We start from the raw sequence: 24,980 nt of genomic DNA on the forward strand, positions 1-24,980 counted from the left end.
CCTCGCCTCTTACACACAATCTCTAACACACTTATCTTTTTTTTCTTCTCTCTCCACCTCCGCGAGTTATCGAGTGAAGCCTGGAGGTATATGACCGAAGCAGAGAGTGAGTGGTGGTGGAGGGGGGAGAAGAAGAAGAAGAAGAAGAGATGCCGATTGATAATTAACTGAGGTACCTGAATCAGTGACGTGGGTGGAGGGGTGAGAGGAGAGAGAGAGAGAGAGAGAGGAGAGAGAGGGAGGGAGGCGGGCCGGAGAGGAGAGAGAGGTCTTGGCTCTTGTCTTGCTGAGGCTCTTTGATTCAGTGGCAGAGGCTGAGACGAGCCCGTTACCGGCCACCGCTCCCCCGGTAAGTCCTCACCGTCTTCTCCCTCTTTTTTTTAAAATCAAACCAAGTCTTCAGTTTTTATCTCTTATTGGGAAAAAAACCGGCGAAGTTAAAGCTCCGGATGGAAGAAAGTTCGTGCGTAAAATCGAGGCAAAAGAGGCGATTTTTGGTTTTATTTTTGGATTTCTGTGCAACTCAGGAACACAGATTGTATGTATTTTCCAGTTGAACAGCTCGGTTTTATGTTTAAAGTGAAATTAAAACAGAAAAAATGTCGAATCTCTTTCACTTTTTGGTGCTGAAGCGCGCAAAACACCCAAATGGGAACTCGGGCGCTGTCCGCGGTGCTGAACGCGCTCAAACCGCAGTTATCAAACTCTTCTTTCTCTAATTAGTCAAGTTTCTCACTGATATTTAATCCTAATTCATCGATTAAATCCCTCTTTACATTCTCCACAGTCTTAACTACGAGCTTCAAGATCAACAGCTCCCGGCAAAGAGAAGACAGATTTCCCAGGAGGACATCGGCTCTTTACGCGTCTCTGCACCAGAAATCAAAGAGAGGAAATTTGCCCAAAGCGAAACTTTTTCCGAGAAGAACCGGCTCTGCACTGGGTGACAAAGTCAGAAGATGCCTCCTTGTGTGTGTGATGAGCAGTCAAAGTCCGTCAGTGAACGCTTGGCACACGAAGGAGTAGCTGCGATGGAGAAAGCCGTCAGACGCTCCAGTCGGTAAGAAGAGTGACACTCCGAGAGGCAGATCCGTCAGAAGAAGAGTGGAGGCCGAAGAACAAACACCAGCGCGTCCTCAAATGATGGGGATACAGCACCTTCTGCTTCTTTTGATTTACTTAGACCCGCTGAATGTCCTGTGCGCCGCCACCGCCAATAAAAAGAGCAAAAACCCGCCGAGGAGGACCTCAAAGGTGAAGGAGGTCAACGGCAGCACCACTGCGGTCCCGCTGGCCGCGGTCGTCCCGGGGAGGATCACGCAGGTCCAGGCGCCCACGGTGCAGCACGACACCTGCCTGGGCTACTACGACGTGAGCGGCCAGTACGACAAAGAGTTCTCCTGCAACAACACCGACCACCGCTTCTGCTGCGGCAGCTGCTTCCTGCGCTTCTGCTGCGCGGACCGGGGGAAGCGGCTGGAGCAGAAGACCTGCACCAACTACAACACACCGGACTGGATCAAAACCCAGCCCCCGTCACCGGCGCCAACAGGTGACACGTACGACCCGGAGCTGGACCAGACCAACACCACGGTGTACATCAGCTGCGGGGTCGTTGCGCTCATCATCGCCATTGGGATTTCTGCTAAAGTTGCCTATGATAAAGCCACCAAGCCGCCTCAGGAGATGAATGTACACAGGTGAGATCTTTTCTTACAACATTTCATAGATGATGAGCTGTGAAAAAAAAACATAAAATGTGCACAGGATGTGGTTTTTGCGCAGGATTTGGAGCTTAACGCACCAATGTGTTCCTGGAGATGTGTTTCCAGTGCGCTCACTGCGTTACTGTTTGATCGTTTTAGTAAGAAAACGTGTTAAATTCATCTTCCTCTGCTGAAAACTGCATTAAAAACGACTTCACACTGTCACACAACACTGCATGTATCTTCTGTTTGGTGCCCATCTGCGTAAAACTGTAAAAACATGACTGACATTTCCCTTTAAGTGAACATCTGCAGCCTACATAACTCACAGCGTCGATATCACGGGTTCAATCAAGCTCCTGCCCTTTAACACGTGCCATTACTCTCCTCCCCAGAGCCCCCCTGTCAAAAAATGTCACCATTGTATACCTTTCTATGGTACACATCCCATCCCAGTCGATCCCAGGAGGGGGAGGCCGTGGTATTTTGTGTCCGTGCAGCCTCAGGGGGCGATGAAGTAAATGCCACTGAAAGCCATTATCCGTGAGCACGTTCACCGTGATGGGAGTGGTCCCTGCTACAGTGACAATATGTTTGAATCCTCCAGGCACCCATAGCGGTCAGAGAATTGCTTGATGAGCGTGAAAGCAAACATAGAAGAAAAGATGTCCTATGGCCATTTCAGCCAGCAGCCGAACAAATTGCTGCACAGGGATCCTGATCACCACCACACCAAATGATTTCTTAATGTTGGAAATGATTTCTATTCATTGTTTAGATAGTTTCTTCCAGCGAGCGGCTGTTATCTGCACATGTGTCCTGAAACAAAACCTCCCAGAGAGACTCAATAGATTCAAAACAACTCAAATCGACAAATTATGGCCATAACTTAGCATTTTAAGTGTAAGTGTGTTTAAATGCATCCAGAGAGCTTCGAAAAACTTAGTTTCAGATCTTAAATTCGTCTCAAGAACATTAAATATTCTCGACAATCAAAAGTTAAAGATATAATCTGAACATTTCTGCATTAAAATGTCAAAATACGACGAGACCTTTTCACATATTTTCCTGCCTTGTGTACCAAATCCAAAGAAATCCGTAATTTCATTCAAGGTAACGGTTTCATTTGGTCGCCTGTCGCTAAAACCTCTGAGGAAACGTCAGATGATACGTCAGAGGGTGAGGAAGGAAGTCGGTGAAGGTGCTTCACTGCCTGAGTGACGTCAGACATTGCTGGTGGTTGTGTAACAGTGAAGACAACAACTCCCATGATCTCACGCTACTTCATGACGTCAGAGGTCCGAATTTTCTAGTGCACGATGTCGAACGTGAACAAAAAACGTGTCTGACGGTGACAAAATGACAAGTGTACACACGAGTGAAGCCTCAGCAGTGCAGCATGTGTGAATATACAAACGAGACAGAGGAGGGGAATCGCACACGAGGTAACAGACGCCATTAAGCATTCACAACCGTCTGCGATACATCCTACCTCCTCTCCCTGGGTGCTGCCACTGTTGTGACGTCAGACAACTGCTCCCTCATGAAGTCGGGGCTCATGACGTGGCATTCGATTGAACTTTTGCTCGTAGGAGGTGAAAGTTTTGATTTCCGAGTTGTCTGGAAGGCGGCGTGACTATTTAGTTTCCCTTGTTTTGACCGAGGAACTTATTAAAGAAGGTGGGGTCATTACGTCACCGAATCTCGCCTTGGTGCCAGACTGTGGTGACGGCTGTATTGAAGTCTATGGGAGATGCGTGGAGAAACACTAAAACCCAACAGATCTACGTCGTTTGACTTCTGATGAAGAAACGCATCCAGGAAATGAAAGAACACACTTCAGAGAGTAGATTAACATCTGATTTTTTTATCTACACGTTGTTCCTTTCCTCACATTTGTGTAAGAAAGGCTCCTGTTCACGCTGCTGCTCACAGTGTAATTGCAGTCTCATCAGCGGAAATCAGTCAGACCTGCCTCGTTTGATCACTTGAGGGCAAAATCAGACGTTAACCTCCTCTCTGAAGTGTGATGTTTCATTTTCTGGAGGCATTTCTTCATCAGAAGTCAGGCGACGTAGATCAAATGGGTTGAAGTGTGTTTCTCCATGAATCTCCCATAGACTTCAATACAACCAGCACCGCAGTCTGGCCCGAAAGTGAGATTCGGTGACGTCCTTCTTCCTTAAGTTCCTTAAATAAAAATTGACCTGACTTGAATTGAGAGACCTCTAGTGGCAGAAATTTGTATTTATTAAAAAAAATTACCCAGTAAACTCTTTTCAAAACATTGATAAATGTCTGAGGTTTGATCAGCTGTGATTGACAGGAGCTCTGCCACATTAGCCAACAACCCCCCTAACTGTTAAAAAAGACTTGGATTCAAATGATGCTGATGCAGAAGTATGTGACATCACCTTTTTCAGACGGAGCCCCGCCCACGAGACATGTGACAAACAGTTTGAACGTTGGCAGCTCAGCTGATTGAGTCAATACGTTTTTCTGGGTCGTTTAAGGACGACGAATCCTGCTTTTAACTTTTTTGATGATGGTCATTTTTCATCCAAAATATCAAACATTTGGTGGTTGTACTTCTAAAATTTTGAGGATTTGATGCTTCTCATCATTTTTCATGATACTCAACTGAACTTCTTTGAGTTTTACGACACAAAGCGAGCGATTGAAAGAAGTCAGCTTTTGGCATTTTCACAATTTTACGAGTTTCGAGAGCAAATGATTAAATCGATAGTAAAAATGATGGTTAGTTGCAGCCCCTCGTAACACTCCATGCATAAAGTGAAGGTTAGTGTATTGTGAGGTAAGATATGACATCACCTTTTCCCAGCTAGGCCCCGCCCACTTCATCCCAGAAGTACAGTAAATCCGTCATGTGACAAACTGCTTGAATGTTGACGGATCATTTTGCGTTCATGTCGGACTCCTTGCTCCCAGGGAGAAGCTAATTGAGAAGATAAGTCCCTCAGGCTCTTTAAGAGGACGACGGATCCTGTAACCAGAGCTGACTGACAGATAATTTAACTTATTGAAATATTTTTTGAACTACTTATTGTATTTTTTTAACCAAAATGTCAAAAATAAGGTGGTTTTACTTCTAAAATATGAGGATTTGATGCTTTTTCTCATCTTTCATAATACTGAACTGAATATCTTTGAGTTTTTTGGACCCAAGGCAAGCAATTTAAAAAAAGGTGTCAGCTTCGTCTATGGGAATCTGTTTTTAAGAGTTTGTAGAGCGAATGATTAATCAATAATTAGCTGCAGCCCCACCTGTAACACTCCAGGCATAAAGGAAAGTTTGGTGTATCGTGTTGAAAAGCCTAAAGCAAGAAACGATCTCGGATTGATTTACATCTATGAAGGATTTAAACATTTTTAGGGTGTCTCAATGGTTTGATGCATATCTTCATCTGTCCACTCGTCCCAAAGTTCAAACACATGCAGGTCAGCTGAAGAGGAAACCTGAAATTGAATGTGCTCGTCTCAGAGTGGTATAAGTATCTCAACTATCCGTACTCTTCATCCCAACTGACGCAGGCATTGAGGATGCAAAAAAATTAGGATAAATGGACTTTTAATTGGGGTGACGACCAAATAAAATTGCATGTTTTCCACCCACAATCATCGCCTCTTAGTCACTGCTCTTACACAAGAATCACCTGAGTCACCTGCCATTAAGAGTGCATTTTGGACGGAGCAGAGGAGGTACTGATTTAAAAAAGACATGAATATAATTGAGCATTGTTGCCTCGGTCATTAAACTTTGGTGCCTGCTGCTTTGGAAAATGTCAAGGGAGATTACTCAGCTTCCTCGCTCAGCCAAACACGGTGACACGTTCCTGATAAAAGAAAAACAAAACAATCCAAATTGGAGCCCTGACGACAACACAAAGGAGCTCTTTCAGTAGATCAGTTGTAGATTAAATTTAAGCTCCAGCGATCGCCGTAAGTGTCTTTTCAGAAAAGTTGGCACAGTCAGCTTTTAATATCCATATGGACTCATGAGTTTTTTTTTTTATTTCAAAACACAAAAGGAACAACAAAACTCCTGATGCAGCACTTTTTTCCATCTCTGCTCTGAGAAATGAAGAGATGGTGAAGTTTATGTCTTCGTACATCGCACTTCTGTTGTCGCCACTGGGCGTACTTTCAAATGGATCAACGCAAATGGCGCCACTTCAATACGAGCGGTGGCCGTGAGAGTTTATAGAGAGCCGACATGGCTTCCTGGGTGCTCAATAGTCTCTTTTTTTCTTTTTTATGATTTGTTTATTTTTTCACCGACCGTTTGGCACACAGAGCTGTCGTAATGATGTCTGCTGGAATAGACCTCAGAGGCTGGCAGCACACATTCACGCTGACAGCCGTGACCAAGAAAGAAGTAGTGGAACATGGGATTAGCTTTATATTTGGCAAGGGCCCCGCTCCTAAAAAGTGGGAGCTTCTCTTGTTAATTTCCGGTGCTTCTCGAATGTCATTTAGACTCCTACCTCTGCGACCGAGGGGAGGACTGTGAGCAGAATACTGAGCCGCTGGCAGACCTTTGCTGTTTGGTCCGTGACCTTCACCGAAACACAAGAAAATGCCGAGTGAGAGCTGAAGCCAGTGATTTGAACAGGATGTATTGATCACCTTCTTGCAGAGCAAACCCAAGATGCAATTTATGCCGGCAAGGTGGTGAGAATAATGCTTGGTTCTCCGATTGCAGGAGCCGAAAGGCAAACTGTGGACGGGCAGAAATAGAAGCAGACAGACAAAGTTCAATGGAAAATGGACAGAAAAGGGCAAAGTTTGTACAAGAAGTCTGCAGTTAGGATTTAGAGCAGATTTTTATATGTGTTGGACTATAAAGACCATCAGAGTCTTGTTTTGTTGATTAGATTGATTGTTTGTCTCCTACACCATCTAGATTCTAGAAAGTTGACTGTCTTAAAAGGTGAAGGCTGATGTTCTGTGCTTTTGTTTCTTTCAATAATGTCCGATGAAAACAACAAAACCCAATAATGTCTCACAATACTTTATCTACCTCGTCTGCTGCCCTCAGGCCAAAGTACTGATCCACCATTAAGACCTGGATGCATCGTGTTGCTTCTCAGGTTTGCTTCCAATTTTGCCCAGTTACAGTGAAACATTCCCCCTGAGGACCAAAAACCTTTTTCCCTGTAGAGCACCATTATAAAAGAGACGTCTGTTAAATTGACAGGACGCCTCGAATTGCAAGAAAGGTAAAATGACTCTTTATTATTAATTTTTTGATCTATGGAGGTTTTATATTTGTACAACTTTCCTTGATTTAGTGATTTAAAAACCTATGACATCATCAAAATGTAGTCTGTGGGCCGCATAACCAGGAAGTAAACTTTTTGAAGCATATGCGCCATGCGAGCAGTTCTCATTGGACTGATTTGACACCATCTTTGCATTCAGTGTTAACGGTGCGTTCAGGTGCTGTCGGATTTATTGGAAAAGGAAAATTCACATGAATGCCTTCAACTCAGAACAACATCTAGGAAACCTGAAAAAAAAGTTGGCACATGAGTTGACGTCACATGACGCTGAAACATGGCGGATGAAAGTAAACATTACGTTGATGTTAAGAAACATGCCAAAGTCATGTGTTGCATTAGTCATTGTTTCGTTTCTTTAGCGCTTCCATGTCACTCAAATACTGGAAACAGTCGTCAACGTTTTGTTTAAATGCTCTGGGCACTAAAATGCAAAAACATCATCCATGTCGCTCCCACATTCCGACATTTTCATGGGATTTGTTGACACTAAGCAAAATATGGAATACAACCAACTTACGTGTGAGAAGGGTAACGCTACTGTACATAAGTTTAGTTGTGGCATTCCCCAGGGATCCGTCCTCAGCCCACTGTTGTTTTCACTTCTAAACACTTTCCTGTATATATCTTTGGTTCTGCATTAATTTTAAAATCTTTACATCAGATACTAAAAGGAAATAAATGATTTTGTGTCAGAACATTTCACAGATTTGTTGACTCCTTATGTGCCAGTGTGTCACCTTGGGTCTATGAATGGAGCTCTGCTGCTTATTTTTAGGTCTCGGTTCAAGACAAAGGGTGACCAAGCCTTCAGTCAACACCTATATGTACACTCAAAGATATCAAACTTACGTCTTATAAAACAGCTTTTGTCAATATTTCATATGTTTGATTTGATATATTTTCATCTAGAGTCAACATTAATCTTCTATACAAGTGTTTTATTTCATTTTTTAAAAGTTTCTTTTTCTTTTTTACTGTCCTTTGTAAAGCTTTTTATAAAATTTTATAAAGTTGTCATACTTATCAGTATTTATCTTCACAGTTTAGCAATCCTTGTCAAAAGGTTGTAGGATATACTGTATATAGTGTGTTGCAAAGTCTCATTCCCAACTCATCCAAAGTGTCAGTAGTTGACGGGTTGGGAATTCTTACAAATTGGACCTTTAAACTCTCAAATATTATTAGTGTCATCCCCAAAATTCAGTATTAATCAGGCTCTATTCGGAGTATAAACAGTAACAGCATTTCTGACTAATCCTCATGTGACTTGATGTCAATTAGAAGTTCTTCTTGCTTCTGTGATTTCATTTCTTGGACCAGATGTTGTTCCATCTTAGAAAACATATGTTAAAAGTCGGGCCTGTCCCTGCAAAACTGCTGTAGATCCCTGCTGCACACGACATATCCGCCAACTGGGACAATGCAAAAAAAATCAGGTCGCCTCCGTCTGCGAAAAAGAAAACGGCTAAAGTGTGCTCATCCTGGAAGGGAAATGCTATTAATATATACTGTATCTCCCAAAGTCACAGAGTTCTGGAAAAGTGGACTGTGTGGTTCCTTTAGGTTGACATTGACACAGTTAAATTGGCCTCTCATTTCCTTTAAGAAGACGCAGCGCTGGTGGTCCGTCGCAGTCGAGTGTCACTGTGCCTCTAAAAGTTGGTATTGGTGAACTACTGCTTTTATTTTGAGGCTGAAGAGGAGACACCGACTTAACTCTCAATAAATGGGCTTTCAGCTTGCGTCCAGCACACATAATAGGACTTGTCTGTACCTTGTGTACCAGGCTATTGAAACTCCCTAACTCCCTCGTGACTGTGGGTGTAATTAGGATTTCCTCTCTTCCTCGCTTCAAACCTCTATGATTCAAATTGGAGCTAAATAAATTAGGAAGACCTTTAGGGGTTGAATAGCAAGGAGAGAAAAAAAAGAAAAAAGGTTGGTAATTGGAAAACATTTCAGTTTCAGCATTTTTTTTTTCACTTTTCAGAGCCCTGGCAGACATTCTGAGGCAACAAGGACCGGTTCCAATATCTCAGTACGAACATGAAAACATCGCAGCGATTGATGGGTCGCCCAAAGACGAGACGCCGGTCAGAACCTCCAAGAATCATTACACACCTGTTCACGGCAAGACATCAAACCACGGTAAGAGACCCAGCTCTGCTTTTATACAGATTAACAGCTCTGAATGCAGAAATGTTTTGTTGCACATGCTTACTCTGCGAATTGGGTTGCTACTGCACAAATGATGGATATGTTAAACTTTACATTTCTTTATGGTGCACCTTTACATTTGTTTAGTCTTAATTTTCAATTGTATGTAGTGACAACACCGTGCTTATAGTCTGGTTAGGTTTAGGCACAAAAATCACTTGGTAAGGTTTTGGAAAAGACAGTTGATGTTTGGTTTCACATGGGACACAAACCCTGTGAAGGTCCTGTGTGTGGCCCACCACTCATGATCTGGTATTGCCATGTTGGTGTTGTTTCTAAAACATCGTTGCAACACACCAATAACTTTAACATTGTGAAAGGGTCTGCTTTAACCCAACACTTAGTTTTGTCGCCACAAACACAGCTGAACATTGTCCCGAGGAATCCTCAAATTTCCAGTTGCTCTCTTACAAATATTGAAACAGTCTTGAACAAGGGTCACTGGCTTGCCAGCCTTCCTACAACTCCACCACAATCCTCTCCACCTCCTGATATGAAAGTCAGTTCATATACATGTTACGTGAACTTGATGTGATACATTTTGTATGTAACATTTTAGTCTAACCTGCTCTGGAGAAAGAGCATGTTTGAAAACCAAATAACTGTCTTATGTGAAGCTTTCTCTGCATGTCCATTTAAAAAAAAATCCAACTTTACATTACTACGATGGTGTTAAGCTTAAGTGTTGTATAGAAAAACTTTCTGCTTTCCTAAATCTGCCACTTCCTTTGATTGACATCCACTGAAAGAGATGGACGGGCTGTGAATCTTAAGCTTCTCCTCTCCAAGAGAACATATAAGGAAATATATAGCGAATTAAATGCAATGCTGCAGTCCCATAAGCCTACTCAGCATTGGGCTCAAAATTGAGATGCAAATTATCATCTTCTGCGGGAGACGCGTGCTTTTTTGTCCAGAGATAATTCTGTCGTGCAATGCTGTTCCCTCCTACTTTTATCCGCTCGGTCTCCAGATCCCTGCTCCAGGGATCAGCTCGTTTGCTAAGTGCCCTAGTATGGTGTCCCAGATTCAACAGTGTTATGTTTCACTCTGGTGTCACCCTGCCTCCACCCCTCTTTCTCCATCACCGCTGCCACCACCCAACATGGAGGGAATGTGTCAGAGCAGAGCTGATACAGACCGTTCTGAGCTGCTTCTCCGCAGCAGAACGATTGTTCAGGAGTTCAGTCTTTAGGAGGAGAAGATAAGTTCGACGTGTGTTCGCCAACAGATGGTCCTGAATTATTTTGACTTTGTCGTACATCTGCTGCTGTATTTAAAGCATCATCATCATCTTTAAGATGCAGCTTTCCATTTTTTTAGGTTGAATTTTTTATTTCTCTTTTGTCACAATGCTTATGCTCTGCACAAAAAACACTTTGTTAGGGTCAGGAAAGCATCTTCAGTTAGCTTAAAATACTCGTTTTAGTCGCCTCGCTCACGTATGGAGATGATACGACTTCCCTTGAAAACTTGCAGGTTTTGTTCGCAACAAACAAAGATGGAAATGTGTCCACAGCTCCTTAAAGAAAAAAACTGGGCTGCACTTTTATATACATTATCTGACCCTTTATTCTTTATTAGTAACACATAGTTGATGTTGACAGTTGTCAAAGTGTAATCCAAAGTCCAGCAGCATTAAACAACTTAAACACATCGTCCACAGGCTCTCCAGCCGAGAGAGAGGGGAAGGTCTCACCGTTCACACTAGTTACAATCCGGTCACAAGTGACCAATAAGAAAAAGTGATAACTTTACATACAGCGGAGCCCCTTTAAAACAAAGTTTGTTTGGAATAAGTAAAAGAAGGACTAGTAGAGAAGCTAACTGGAGAAGTTGAAGCCAGCAGGGCTGAACAGACAAGAAGTAGCGCCACTAAGACTTGATTATCCACCGGGCAAAATGGGCAACTGTCCCAAATCATTAAACCTTCATGAGATCCAAATGCTCCAGGTTCACTGTGGGGTAGTTTAATTTATTGCAGACTTGTTTGCATGCACCACTGAAACACTGTTTGGCCAGAATTTATTGTGATCACCAGTGGAAGAAATTAGAGCGTCGGTGGGAGGCCACAGATCATTTGTGCCCCAAGGCTGTCCAGAGTGTTACCCTGGCACTGAGCCCCCAACTAATGCAGTTTCAACTTCATCTGAATAAAAAAACACAAGGAAGACAATATCGCCATACTGGACAACTCAATTAACAGCCAGTTTCTTGGAAAGTAGTACATTATAATCAAAACTAAATCTATAACAATACCTTATAACCTTCATCAAGCTCATGTCTTTGCTGTATTTGTATCAGCAGCAGAAAAAATGGTCTGCTATGACAACAGTTGCCAGTGCTTCTTATTCAAACATGGCCTTTTAGATGTGTAAATACCACCTTTAAAAGAAGACAGTTTGAAAAATGTAACAGTCAGAGCTAATAAAGGTTTGCCCTCGTGCTAATTGTGCACTCATATTTTATCATGACTACACGCTGGCGGCTACAGAGCCTCTGTTTCGAAGTGCAAACACAGAGCAAAGATTACCCGTCTGTGTGATTCACAAAGCCACACATTGTCATTTTGTTCATTATATGATAAACGCCCACGGAAAAGATGTCCTAATTGTCCAACCTGTGTCATATCAGCCTCCTATTGTTTGCTGGGTGAACAGTACCGGGACGTCACATGGCCAGGGTGAGTGCTTCTGAGCGGAGAAGCCTTCAGAGAGGAGGGTGGAGGGAGTCCAAGCAGGGATGGAGGCACTCCAGGGGAGACGTGACTCAGTTTTTGTCATTTTATGACAACAGTGATGTGAATTTAACAAAAAGGATAAAAGACTCTGTTCTTGTGCTAGTGTAGAAATGGTCAAAGCTCATTATATTCATATTTATAATGTGACTGAAATTTCCCAGCTTGCATTTTAAAAGGATTAAAACTTGGTTTTTGGGTAAAGTTTATAATTAGTTACAGGCTGAGGTTAGGAACAACCCAATCACAAGAATAAATGTCGGCAATGCTGAAATTTAGCTTTTTTATGCAATTTTACTTTGTGGTCAGTTTTCACTTTTATGTCGTCACAATGCTGTGCTTATGCTCTGGTTAGGTTGAAGCACAAAACCACTTGGTTAGGTTTAGGAAAGGATCATGTTTTGTGTTAAAATACCTGGTTCTGTCGCCACAAACATGGCTGATATTGTCCTGACATCTCGCTCAAAAGTTAAGGAGCAGTTTCATGTTTGTCTCATGTCATCTCCAAAAGTGGTCTCAGGCTTGGCAGCCATCTCGTGCAGATGGCACGCCGCCGCCACCACCATCCACTCCTCATCTGGACATTAAAGTCGGGCCATACGCATGTAATTTGAGGATGATATGAAACATATCGTAGAAATTTACAAATTTAACATCGTTGGTTCACAGAAACGTGAAATGAAAACATTTTATTCTACCGACTCATGACAAAAGAAAAGCAGTTTACAACAAAGGTTTTTCTCATTATATGCAGATGACTTCTCTGTTTATACGGAAGTTCAGTTGAAACGTCTTCTTCTACATTATTAGATAACAAACCCAATCGCCAGAATAAATGATGCCAATGTATGTTGAAACATTACATTTCTTCAATCACTTTTCGCCTGTTTGCCTACAAAACACATACAGATATAAACAAACAGGTCACAAATGCCTCTTTAACAGATAATGAAACTAAAATATACTTTTTTCAACCACATCTAAAGTCCCGACTGAAATCAAATGGGAATAAACTGAAGGTGTATAAAGGGGCTTGGATATTAAGGAGTGCAGATTATATAAACAGCTAAAGAAACCTGCAGGCACCAGACTATTAAAAGCCAAACAACACTCTTATAAATAAGCACGGCGCTGATGTAGGTACCAGAGTTGATGGTTACTCAACTTTGTTGTTGAATGCTCACAATTTCCCTCAACTAGAAAGAACAAGGATGGCAAGAAATCTCAACAGGGCCTAAACAGAGCAGTGTACAAGGACAGATTCAAAATGAGAACAACCCAACTCTCCCCACCTCTCTTAAGCCTTCACAAAAGGCCCGTCGTCACACTCTGATTGTCTATGAGGGGAATGCCCCAAGCTGCTCTCACTCATTAATTAGGAGTTTCCAGACCCTGCACACAGGTGATCTGAATCCACTGCAATCAATCCAGAGGGACAACGAAAAAAGATAGCAAGTACCACACAATGGCAAAAATGTCCAGTAGTTTCACGTTAAACAGTGGTCTCTGTGGTCCACCATTTCTTTCACACCCCGACATGAAACTCAGCTCATAATACGTGTAATATAAATGTGATGTGACACATATTGTAGGAATGTCAATATGATACGCACAAATTTTAACGTATCCATCGTTTTTGAGAGGAATGGGATAGACTTGTGTAATTTCTGGTTAACTCAAAAGCAAAAAAAAAAAAACACATTTGGTGTCGATATTGTATGCTCAAGTCCTCTTTTGAGAGCTGCAGTCTGCCTGTGTGGTAAAAAACACCATTCTGTGACCTCATGATGTTTCTCATTGTGGTCAAGGATAAGTAGCTGGGAGGAGAACATGATCCTCTTCAGGTTCATAAGATGGCTCTTATGAGGGTCAGCCAGCAGCTGCAGCCATTCTTCGTCCTGAAAACCACCTCCTGGGTCAGATCTGAGAATAAAGATAGATTTTAATAGATATGTTTGGGACGCTGATGTAGAGTCATAAAAGAGAATCAAATAGACTCATTTCGTCTTTTTTAATCCTTTTTTTATCGCTCCTTCTTATACACTGAGTGATTAAAGCTGACCGTAAAATCATTATTACAGTTCAGCCAAAAGAGAGCAATTTTATGGTATTTTTTTACCAGAACGTACAATAAAAAGAGGCTGATGATATGGAGCAGTGGTGGATTCCTGGATTTGAACTGAAAACATCAGCAGTATATGATGTGAAGTCGTCCCACCCGATCTTCCGGAGGAGATATTATACCCACGTGTGATGCTGCGGCGAGGATAGCACTCTCCAGAATTGTCCTGCAGTGAGCATTATCACTTCAATTTCCCAGAGTTCACTTCTCTTCTCTCATTTCGTGCTCGGAAGTTTCCACGGCGCTGCGAAAATAGGCGACAAATGTCTTCCACACATTGCAGAAAAGAACGGGGAATCATCTCTGTAGGACACTCACAGCAGCCGGGTTCATTTCGTCTTTTTAAAAGCATGCAGAAGTTCAGTATGAGAGCAATTTTGGGGTGATATTTTCAGAGGATGACGTCATGCTGCTGATGGTAATGAGTTTGGATGTCTCAGTCTGCCTGCAGAGGAACAATTAGAGACTGTGTGTTTATTCATTCAGCTGAAAGCCGTTAAATTCCCTCCATCACGTCTTTGACATTGAGAATTAACACAACATTTTTACACAACAGAATTTAAACTCTCCACCATAGTGTTTTGGACCCAACTGCAGGGATTTGCTCTCTTTCTCAACCACAACAGCATTAGTGAGGTCCAACACTGATGTCGGGAGATAAGAGCTGGCTCAGGGGGAGGTAAGCTCCGGCTCGCAGCTGGCCTTCCAGTTCATCCCAGAGGTGTTGGATGCGGTTGAGGTCACTGTGCAGGCCAGCGAATAAGTAGAAGGATAAACACAAACTGTTGCCACAAAGTTGGAAGAACTTTATTGTAACTTTAAAATATTATTGTGTAGCAATCGAGGAATAGTTTGACAGTTTACTTATTTGCTTCCTGGTAAGTCAGGGTAAGATAAGATCAGTATCTATCCCTGAAATGTTCAGGAACATTTGAAGTATGAATGGGAGCAGGGATCAATGTTCAGGGAAATCTGTACCACCAATTTCCCACCTCAAGACCTACTACTGTTTCAGAAGAAACGTGTGAAAGGGCTTTATGAACCCACAGACAGAAGCCAGTTAGCTTAGCTTAGCCTAAAGACTAGAAACAAGGGGGATGCAGCCAGCCAGGTTGTGTTTAAAATCTATAACTGCAGCTCACTAATGAACATGGTTCTCTTCTCTTTTATCATCTGTTTAACTGACTCACGTCTAGGAGTCTTGTCATTACAGTGAGGTTGCCAGGCAACCAGCGGAGACGAAGGAAAGTCACTGCTTGTATCCCACAAACTGTCGCACACATAACCCACAATGTGTCAGTTTCATGTTTCAATAAATAACCTGTATGTAGGTGTGCTTTACGATGCTTCAGGCAGAATATGAAGCAAATATTACAGGGGGCACAATTCAATATAAAGTCAATGGAATAACTAGACAATCTATTTTGCCCATCGTGGCACAAATCTTGCCTGAATGAATCTCTGGGCTTTATGGATACTTCATGAAAATACAAAAACGAGAGGAAAAAGTAGGGAGAGAACAGAAAGAACCGGAGTTTAAGGTTAGTTCTCAGTTGAGTCAGAGGCCGAGCTGAGCGCAAACTCACAGACACATTCCTACAAAAAACAGCTAATGTCTGTATACTTGGTTCAACACGTTGGCCGTGTGGAGCAAATAAATCAGCAGGCAAATGCTGGGAGGTGGATTTTGTTACCATTGAACAGAGCCAGGATGGCTTTTTTCCCCCTGTTTTCAGTCTTTATGGCTAAGCTAGCAGGATACAAACCATTCTGTCTGCACATGAAGACCATCAAATGTGGTTGAAAGCCCTGGAAAAGTAGCTATTAGACCTTGAGTAAACAGCTGGACTCGCATTGCTATAGCGGTTTTCCAGCTTTACAACACTTGTCACATTCACCCATTCACGCACTGATGGCAGAGGCTGCCATGCAAGGTGCCAGCTGCTCATCAGGAGCAATCTGGGGTTCAGTATCTTGCTCAAGGACACTTCGACACGCAGCTGGGGGATTCGAAACCAGCGACCTTCCGATTGCTAGACGACCCGCTCTACCTCCTGAGCTACAGCCGGCCTGGTTAACAGCAGCAGTCAAACCTTTTGTGTTAATACGTGACTCTCTTTGACATCAGCTCCTGTCCTGCATGACTGGAGTGCAGAAATGTGCACATTGAGTCACTAATTTGATGACTGTTCACTTTCCCAAAAGGCCAATTCAGATGTTACTTTTTTAGATTTTCGCTTTTTTTCCATCACCAGATTCGACTTTTTATCTCTAAAATAAACCGCTTCGTCCTTCATTCTTGATGAAAACCATTTTAAAAGAAAGGTTAGCCCTTGTTTCATTATGCGGTGTAGATGAGGCAATTTTAAAGACCATTCTCAGAGATAATAAGGGGCTATATGTTTGTGCAGCCACCTGGGAGCAATTTATATCACGGTCAGCATCTCCGGCTACCTGATTTCTGCTCCACGGTGCCGTCCTTGGAGCATGCGGAGGTTATGAATCACCCTCAGAGACATCACATACATACTTGCTTACAAGACTGTGCTTTTTAAAAAGCATTAGATTCTGTGAAATGTGTGAATTATTCTGATTTCTTTTAAAGGTCCCAAATTACCAGATGGTCAGAGTGCGTCAGTAATCGGTGTGTAGTCATCCTCTGGGTTTGTTAATAAGAAACAAACGAGCTGTGCTGCTGAAGCTCGAGTGCCAAACTTGCGGTTGTGATGAAGACCGGGCCGAACCGGTCCCAGGTGTTTCTTCTCATTATGATAATTTGAAATGCTGTTTGATCTCGGCTTCCCGAGGCCCAAAGGTCTGAGTGATGTTATTGACTTTGAAGTGGCTCCTCGGAGAAAGAGGCATTTAGCTGTTCACGAGTTAATGTAGACTAACAGAGAATAAGAAAGAAACAAGGAAGGGGTTTGATAAACTCTCCAGTTTTTGGATTTTTTTGTTGTTTTCCTCCTTTTTTTTGTCGATACTACATTCTTTAATTTCATTGTAAGACTCGTCTGTGATTGACAGGACAATTGAATGTTGTCATGGTGCTAGCAGGCACCTCGTCTTGCTCCTTTGTGCTCAGGCTGCACTCTTCAATTACAGCACTGTTTGGGAGTGGAGTTAACACAAACTGCATTAAGGAGAGATAATCCAAAACGTCTGTACCTGCCTGAGGTGTGCTGGCATCCTCGAGGACGGAGGCTTCAGTCTAAGATCAAGTGTATCAAACCCCGGTCCATTTGCCTCTGAGGAGCCAAAAGCGTTTCCAATTATATTTAATATTTCACTGACTGTGCTGAAAAGAGAAAAGGTGTTTGATAAATGGCTCATACGTTACGCTGATGCCCTGAAACCTGCAGATTGCATCTCTGGCATCCTTAAGCAACACATATTGACGAGCTGATCCCACCTGACAGTCAGTTTTGTCGGTTATGCCATTTTAGCCCTGTTTAGTATTCTTGTCATCTGCGGCTACTGCTTTATAAAAGACAGGCGATGACGGGGGAATTGAGTACAGACACTCCTCGGTGTTATGGCCGGCTCACAGCAGCATTTAAAATGCTGAAATTTGGCAGTGAATTCATTTAAATGGAAAAGGCCACCATCAGTGGATTCGCTCATGGGGGGGATGTAAAATCCACCTTTGCATAGAGTTAAAGTTAAGAGTTAAGTTGCAGAGCAGCTGGCTCAGGAAGTGGATTTCCTCATTCTGTTGATTCAACATTTCAAATATCAACATCCTTCATTTTGCTTCGGATACAAACACAGAACAACCCAGATATTTTAACAAGCGCCCAGCAGAGGGTTGGTTTTAATTATCTCAACTTTGTTTATGAGAAATCAGGTCTTGTCCATCATTATTATGAGCCTGGGCCGCTGCTGAAGCTAATCAGAGGCGCGACCAGAGCGGTAGCAAATACGAAAAGTTTCATCGTTGAGTTTGTGGACTTAACGAGGCACCAGTTAGTGAATCCAAGAGCAAATTAATTTAAGATGCGCACTGTCAGTTTTTCAACACCAATATGTTTAGCTTTCACCCACCATTTGGCCACACATAACAGACTTTAAGCCAGGGATTTGGATGTTACCTGCTGAAATGCATCTTGGGAGTCGTAGTTAACTTTTCCTCTCATATAAGCCTGTGTACTTTAACCTGTTATAAGACAGGTTTCAATGGTACCAATATGTTTTTTGGATAGACGATGAACTTACTGTGCTGTTAGCAACGAACCTCACAAGCTTGCTCACTGACAGCCAACAAAAATTTCAGTCCAAGGAGAATTTTACGGTCTTCATAATTATTTCCTGAATGAATGGATGAACAATCCTGAGAACAAAATGTCAGGGAGGGAGTGAACGACCCAGTACAGAGAAACTAAAAAAAGATCAAAGGCTTGGTGACTGTCTAGTGCTAATATGTTCCTCGAAGGAAATTCCCCAGACTCCCCTAATAAAATCACTCAATTTAGTGAGTTTTCGAGTTAGGAGAAACTTTACAACTTTGTGAAACACTGTCTACGAGAAATGTTTAATTATCTGGGCCTTCTTGTAAATTCGGCATATGTTAAGTCCAGTTACAGTAAGTTCTTTCTTTCTTATAGATTGAGGACACGAGTATAATGTTGTCATTGTTATTATGCTGGGACATTTTAGTGCTTTAGAAATATTTGTTGGGACTCGAGACACCCAGCTTGAAACTTGAAAGCGAGACAATCCGTAATGTTGCCAAAATATTCATTTCCACTTTCCTCTCCTCTCACCAGGCCACTACGGGAAGGAAAACATGCGCAGCGGAGGCCAAGACATGCACAACTTCATCTCCTCCGGCTTTGTGACACTCGGACGTGGCCACTTGAAAGGTAAAGTCCAATCCTCATTATCGGTTTTTCACTTCACAGCTCCCTGAAAAAAAAACAAGTTCAGAATAATAAATCATCCGTCCGGTCTCAAAGCTACCGTGTCATGCTGTCGCTGTCTCTCTCTGCCAAATGTGTGAGTGTGACTTTTGTTCCAGCTCAGTGGAAGTTGGACTTTTGCAAGATGTCACTTCAAGCCCATTCTGCATTGTAAAGTCCACGCACACACATTTATTATCTATGATTAAATCCACACTTTCCCAATGACAAAGTAACACTTCCGCACTTGGTAGGCAGCCAGTGTGCCAGAGTGCAGCATGGCACAGCGGTAGATTTCCCCGCTATTGTCTTCCTTTGGAGTTGTAATGAATCAAGTGTCGGAGCGAGAGCGAGCTGTAAACAAGAGGCCTGTTGTTGTGTCTTTACAGCGCAGCACTCCATCGACGAATCGGGGCAGATGTCCTGGCAGGGCGATCTGGACATCCCCATGTCCTACGGTACGTTCTCCGAATGTTCTGCTCCATCGCCACACACCGGGCTTTCTGCTCGCACCTGATAAGAAAAGTCACACACACACACACAAACACACACACGCGAGCCAGTCGACTGCACTCGGCTGATAATCACGGCGCCGTCATCGGCTGCAGACTGCCAGAGTTGTAATATTTGATTTATTTATGTTTTTTCAGTTGGTGGTTTCGTGAGCCAAAATATTTTCCACTGGTGGTTTTGAATGAATGTGATTGACAGACTATTAAGATTTATTTATTTATATATATGACTTTGATGGACAGGTGAGGGCGTCATTAACAGTGAGAGTCTAGAGAGCTGATAAAAACACGTGTTAGGTGTCTGCAAGGTAAGTGAAAGTTCGATCCAGACACTTAATCTGAGGTGTTAATCTCTGACGGGTGGTTGTTTGATTTATTTATTCACTGATGTCGGTTTTGATTTGTATTTTGCATCCATCACATAATCAGTTTGATGTCGATGTCTCTTTTGTTGATGATATTTGAGCTATTACACACTCAATCCCGATTTAAACACCTCGTTTTTCACAAGTTGCTTGATCCAAAAATTCTTGCAGTTTTGACATTCACAGACTTCCTCTGGGTCTCTTTTATTTTGAAACACACGTCACTTTCGTTCAGCTTCTCCACACCTCTGCTTCAGTTCAGGTCCATTATTTTTTGGCGCCATGAAAACGTCCAGTTTGTTGCTCACAAGTTGCTTTTCTCAGTTCTGTTGCTGCTCTAAGTGACATAAATATCCAGAGAGCGCCGAGACAAAAAGGTGTTTCTCCGTAGAAAGTTCTTGCGGCGGGCTGTGTACTTTATTGAACCGATGATTGTGACCTGACAGCTTTATTTCACAGTCTTTGTGATATAGACAGATGGTCGCTGTGGAAATGGGTTTGCTATCGAACAGGAAAAGACTTCTGAGCTTCTCTTCAACTTGTTCCTACGCTGTCAGAAACAGGGGTACAGTAAGAGTCCACTTCTGTCCCCTAAGGTACAATCTACACTAATGTGATGGGCTCAAATATTGGACCTCAAGGAAACCACTGACGTTTTTCCACTCGGTTTGACTCAGTACATCAGCCCAGCGCGGCAGGGATTTGTATTTCCATGACAACAGGGCTACCTGCTTTAAGGTGTGTCTTTAACTGATGAGCTTGGCTTGTGTGGTGGTCAGACGAGCTGCTGGAGACACAAAAGTGGCAAACAAAGCTCCACTAGTTTGTGGGCAAATATGTTTCATTTCCTATAAACTCTTCACAATAAAAGTTCATATAAAAGCTTTTATTATGAAGCATTAAATCAAGAAATGTTGGATTTACATTTGCAGTTATTTAACACGACATATATGTACCCTTTGAGTGCCAAAAAGGTACATATATGTACAGTTTTTTTAATTGTACCCTTTTTAACGGGTTGAAAAATGCCACCAGAGATACTGGGCTGATACTAGGACTGGGCTCTTTAAAGGTACAAACCACAAGGGTACAAATACATACACAATATGAAGGGTAAAACAGCTGTAGCTTAGAGGGTACTGCCCCAGTGGCAAGCCAAAGTGTACCCCCAAAATAATCCTTCTTTTCTGACAGTGTACAATCTCTACAGCGCTATAAACTTATGAGAGAACACAAGCACTCAATAAATCAGTGTTGAAGGTGAAAAGACCATTAACTTCCTGGTTAAAACCAAGGAACTTATCAAAGAAGGAAGGGTCCCTGAAGCTCGCTTTGGTGCCAGACTGTGGTGACGGCTGTATTGAAGTCTATGGGAGATGCATGTAGAGAAACACTAAAACCTAACGTATCTACATCGTCTGACTTCTGATGAAGAAATGCCTTCAGAAAATGACAGAGGAGGTTCACTTTGATTTTTTATCCACACGTTGTTCCTTTCCTCAGATTTGTTTAGGAAAGGCTCCTGTTCACGTTGTAATTGCAGTCTCATCAGCGGAAATCAGTCAGACCTGCCTCGTTTCATCAGAATATCAAAAAATCAGTAGTTAACTTCGCCTCTGAAGTGTGTCAGACGAAGTAGATATGTTGGGTTGAAGTGTGTTTCTTCATGTATCTCCCAATGACTTCCATACAACCAGCACCGCAGTTCAGGGAAGGTGATTCTGGAGAGAGATAGTTTCATTCCCAGGTCGTCGCTTTCGACGCAAAAATTCATTCAAAAGCATCAGTATTTGACGACCTGAGAATGAGACTCACTCATCAGCCATCTTTCTCCAGAATTGCCTTCCCCTTGCCTTTAAGTGGCCTTATGAGACTTTTTCACGAGGGTAAATCTGAGGACATCTGTCTTGTTAAAAGTCCCAGCTCTGCTGCTGGTAATGAACTAACTGACAGTCATTGTTAGTGACGGGTTAAAAATGACTCAACTGAAATAACTATGACACACTGAAGCAGGCAGAACTGAAACGTCTGTGTTTGATTCCCCCGCGCTGAGCAATTCTGAGAATTAAACAAACAACATTTGCCGTTTGGAAAAAGGCAGCGAGGAAAAGAAGTCGGTGAGATTAAAAAAAAAGAAAAGCTGTTTTTCTTTCCCCCGGTGTGAAACACACACACACACACACACACACACACACACACACACACACACACACACACACCACTAACTTTTGACACAACACCTGGAGGCGAATACTCAACAGCAGGTTGCAAACAGCATGTCAGCGCTCGTGAACTGTGAATCACTTCTGTATTATTTCACTTTGCCACAGAGAGATTTGGGTTATAACACACATTAGTGAGGACTGGCTGTGTGTTAGAAGTCCTTTACTTAAACATATAAGTTAAATAAACAACTCTGCGTCTACATTTCTTTGTATTGTCTTCAAACGCAGAGAAATATTTTTAATTTTTGCTTGAGGTAACCGTGTTTCATTTGGTCGCCTGCTGCTAGAAGCATCAGGCGACTCATCATAAATGTAAACTTTAAAACAGTCACCTCGTCCATGAACATGAAATCTGCTAGAATTAAATCCTACATCCTTCCTACCTTCCTTCACTTGTCTCCTCCTACCTTCCTTCATTTTTGTCTCTTCCTACCTTCCTTCACTTTGTCTCTTCCTACCTTCCTTCACTTTGTCCCTTCCTTCCTTCCTTTGCTCTCTTCCTTCCTTCCTTTCCTTCCTTTGCTCCCTTCCTTCCTTCCTTTGCTCTCTTCCTTCCTTCTTTCCTTTCTTTCTTTGCTCTCTTCCTTCCTTCCTTTCCTTCCTTTGCTCCCTTCCTTCCTTTCCTTTATTTGTTCTCTTCCTTCCTTCCTTTCCTTCCTTTGCTCCCTTCCTTCCTTTCTTTGCTCTCTTTCTTCCTTCCTTCCTTCCTTCCTTCCTTCCTCCCTACCTTCCTTCCTTCATGAAATCAACTAGATATGTGTGTTAGCAGCTTCAGTCAAACACTAATATTATACTTTATAAAGTGTGTGTGAGGCGGCGTCCCTCCCCCTGTACTCCACGCCTCACCCTCTCGCTGCACCTATTAGGAGACGCTCTGTGGCGGCCTGATGGCGGCAGCTGTCATTTCAAAGCTGAGGTCCTGTCAGCCTCCATCCTGCCTGACTTAGTTTAACAGCTGGCTGTCGGCGGGCTCTCAGACCCCCCCATCATCAGCAGCCCTCCTGTCAGGAGGAAGCAGACTGACAGATGTGCACCGTGTCACCACTGAAGTAACTGCTGAACAAACACCTCATACCTCGAATCTGTAGATAACATCTGGAGTTAAACAGATCTGCAGGTCATCCGACTGGACTCGGGTCAGAACTCTGCTTTTATGTGAAGAGGACTTTGTACATCGCTTCTCCTTCTCCTTTTTGATATCATCTTTCCTTGTTTAAATGTTTTTCTTCGTTTTATCCCTTCCGTCCTTGCTTAATCCTTCATACCTTCACTTTGTCCCTTCCTTCCTTTTATCCCTTCCATCCTACCTTCTTTTTATCCCTTCCTTCATTTGCTTTATCCCTTCCTACCTTTTCTTTATTCCCTCCTACCTTTGCTTTATTCCCTCCTACCTTTGCTTTATCCCTTACTACCTTTGCTTTATTCCCTCCTACCTTTGCTTTATTCCCTTCCTTTCTTCCATTCTTCCTCCCTACCTTTGCTTCCTTCCTTCCTTCGCTTTATCCTTTATCCTTTATCCTTTCCTTTCCTTTCCTTTCCTTTCCTTTCCTTTCCTTTCCTTTCCTTTCCTTTCCTTCTTCTTCCCTTTGCTTCTTCGTCTTTTCCTACCTTCTTTTGCTTTATTCCTTCCTTCCTTCCTTCCTTCCTTCCTTCCTTATCTAATCCTCCTTGTTCTCTGCCTTGCATGGTCCCTTTTTTCCACCCTTTTCCATTTTTTCCCTCCCTCCCTTCTATAGTTTTGCCTTTCCTTCTGTCTCTTTAACCTCCTTCATTTTCCTCCTTAGATCTTTTCCTTCTTCTATGCTTTCTTCCTTCCTCCCTTCCTCTTCTCTGTTTTTTCTTTTCTTCAACTGCTCAGAAACCAAAAAAAACCAACACACGACTCAGACTACCCTCCCAGAGATTTGTACTAACTGTTTCTATTTGTTGGTTAAATATTTGTATTCATGAGTTGAATCTGTGGGTGAGAGTATTTTTACACTGTGGCACATTTAATTACAGCCTCGCTTTGCATTTCAAACGTTGAACTTCTTCAGGCAAACAAAACATTCACAGTAATTCCTAGAAATTCTCCCGCTCTCTAACGACGACCCGACCGCGAACTCGGCAGCGTGTGTGTAACGTCGGATTGTTTGCGTGGGCGCATCATAGTGAGGGAACAGTACACACAGTACAGATCTGAGTGTACGTCAGGGCCTAACAAGCTGCTAAACAAAGCTCAGAGTAATGTTGTCATTAATATTCATGCGTCTGTGATGTAACACGACACTCGGAGCTCTGCGCGGATCCACATGAGCAGCGCCGGTTCTACCTGCTCCACTGTTTGACTCATGCGGTAAAGCAGAGTGTGTGAGGACGCCGCCAAGGCTGCGAGATGGATTCCTGTCTGATATGAGCGAGAGCGCCGGAGGATAGTGGTGTGTTCACTGGCCCCCCGTCTGTCCGTCTCTATTGCCTCTGATGGATTGTTTGTAGTGAAGCGGCCATTTAACAGCTCTGGACTGCGGCGAGTTCAGTCTGACGGTGAGGCAAACAGCTGTCACGCAGGAGACGTTCAAACTGAGGAGCTGTACGGTGATTCATTGTGGCTGAGTTGCTTTAAAGTCGTCCTCCGGTCAGAATCGTGTTTGTCTTCTTGTTCCTGCAGTTGAATGTTTGAGCTTTGAGTCAAACTCTGCAAGAACACGTTCTACACGGCGGGTTTGATATCACAGATTTTTTAAAGCCAATCCTGGTCCAATATTCAGTTTAAGTCTCCAGAGTTTTTTCTACTTCATTGTATACTTGTGAGATGAAATATATATTTGTATTTTCATATATTCTGGGTTATATTCTGCAAAAACGAGCCCCATCAGACGCAAACTAGAGAATTTTTACGTATGAAAAGTACAAAGT

General features: G+C 42.7%; 1 protein-coding gene across 5 annotated transcripts in view; it reads left to right on the forward strand.

The window, feature by feature from the left end:
* Positions 1–1,140: 1,140 nt before the first annotated feature.
* Positions 1,141–24,980, forward strand: part of LOC141020240 (protein shisa-6-like) — an 81,282-nt gene continuing 57,442 nt past the window's right edge. The window contains exons 1-4 of one of the 5 annotated variants that reach the window (XM_073495331.1): positions 1,141–1,700; positions 9,000–9,157; positions 18,852–18,947; positions 19,373–19,441. In XM_073495331.1, the coding sequence (XP_073351432.1) occupies positions 1,141–1,700; positions 9,000–9,157; positions 18,852–18,947; positions 19,373–19,441 (883 nt within the window). Of the gene's footprint in view, positions 1,701–8,999; positions 9,158–18,851; positions 18,953–19,372; positions 19,442–21,097; positions 21,112–24,980 lie in introns of all 5 variants that reach the window. The other 4 variants (XM_073495333.1, XM_073495330.1, XM_073495334.1 and 1 more) reach the window with 4 other exon arrangements.

The sequence above is a fragment of the Pagrus major genome, chromosome 23 (assembly GCF_040436345.1).
Source record: "Pagrus major chromosome 23, Pma_NU_1.0".
Taxonomy (NCBI): Eukaryota; Metazoa; Chordata; class Actinopteri; order Spariformes; family Sparidae; genus Pagrus; species Pagrus major.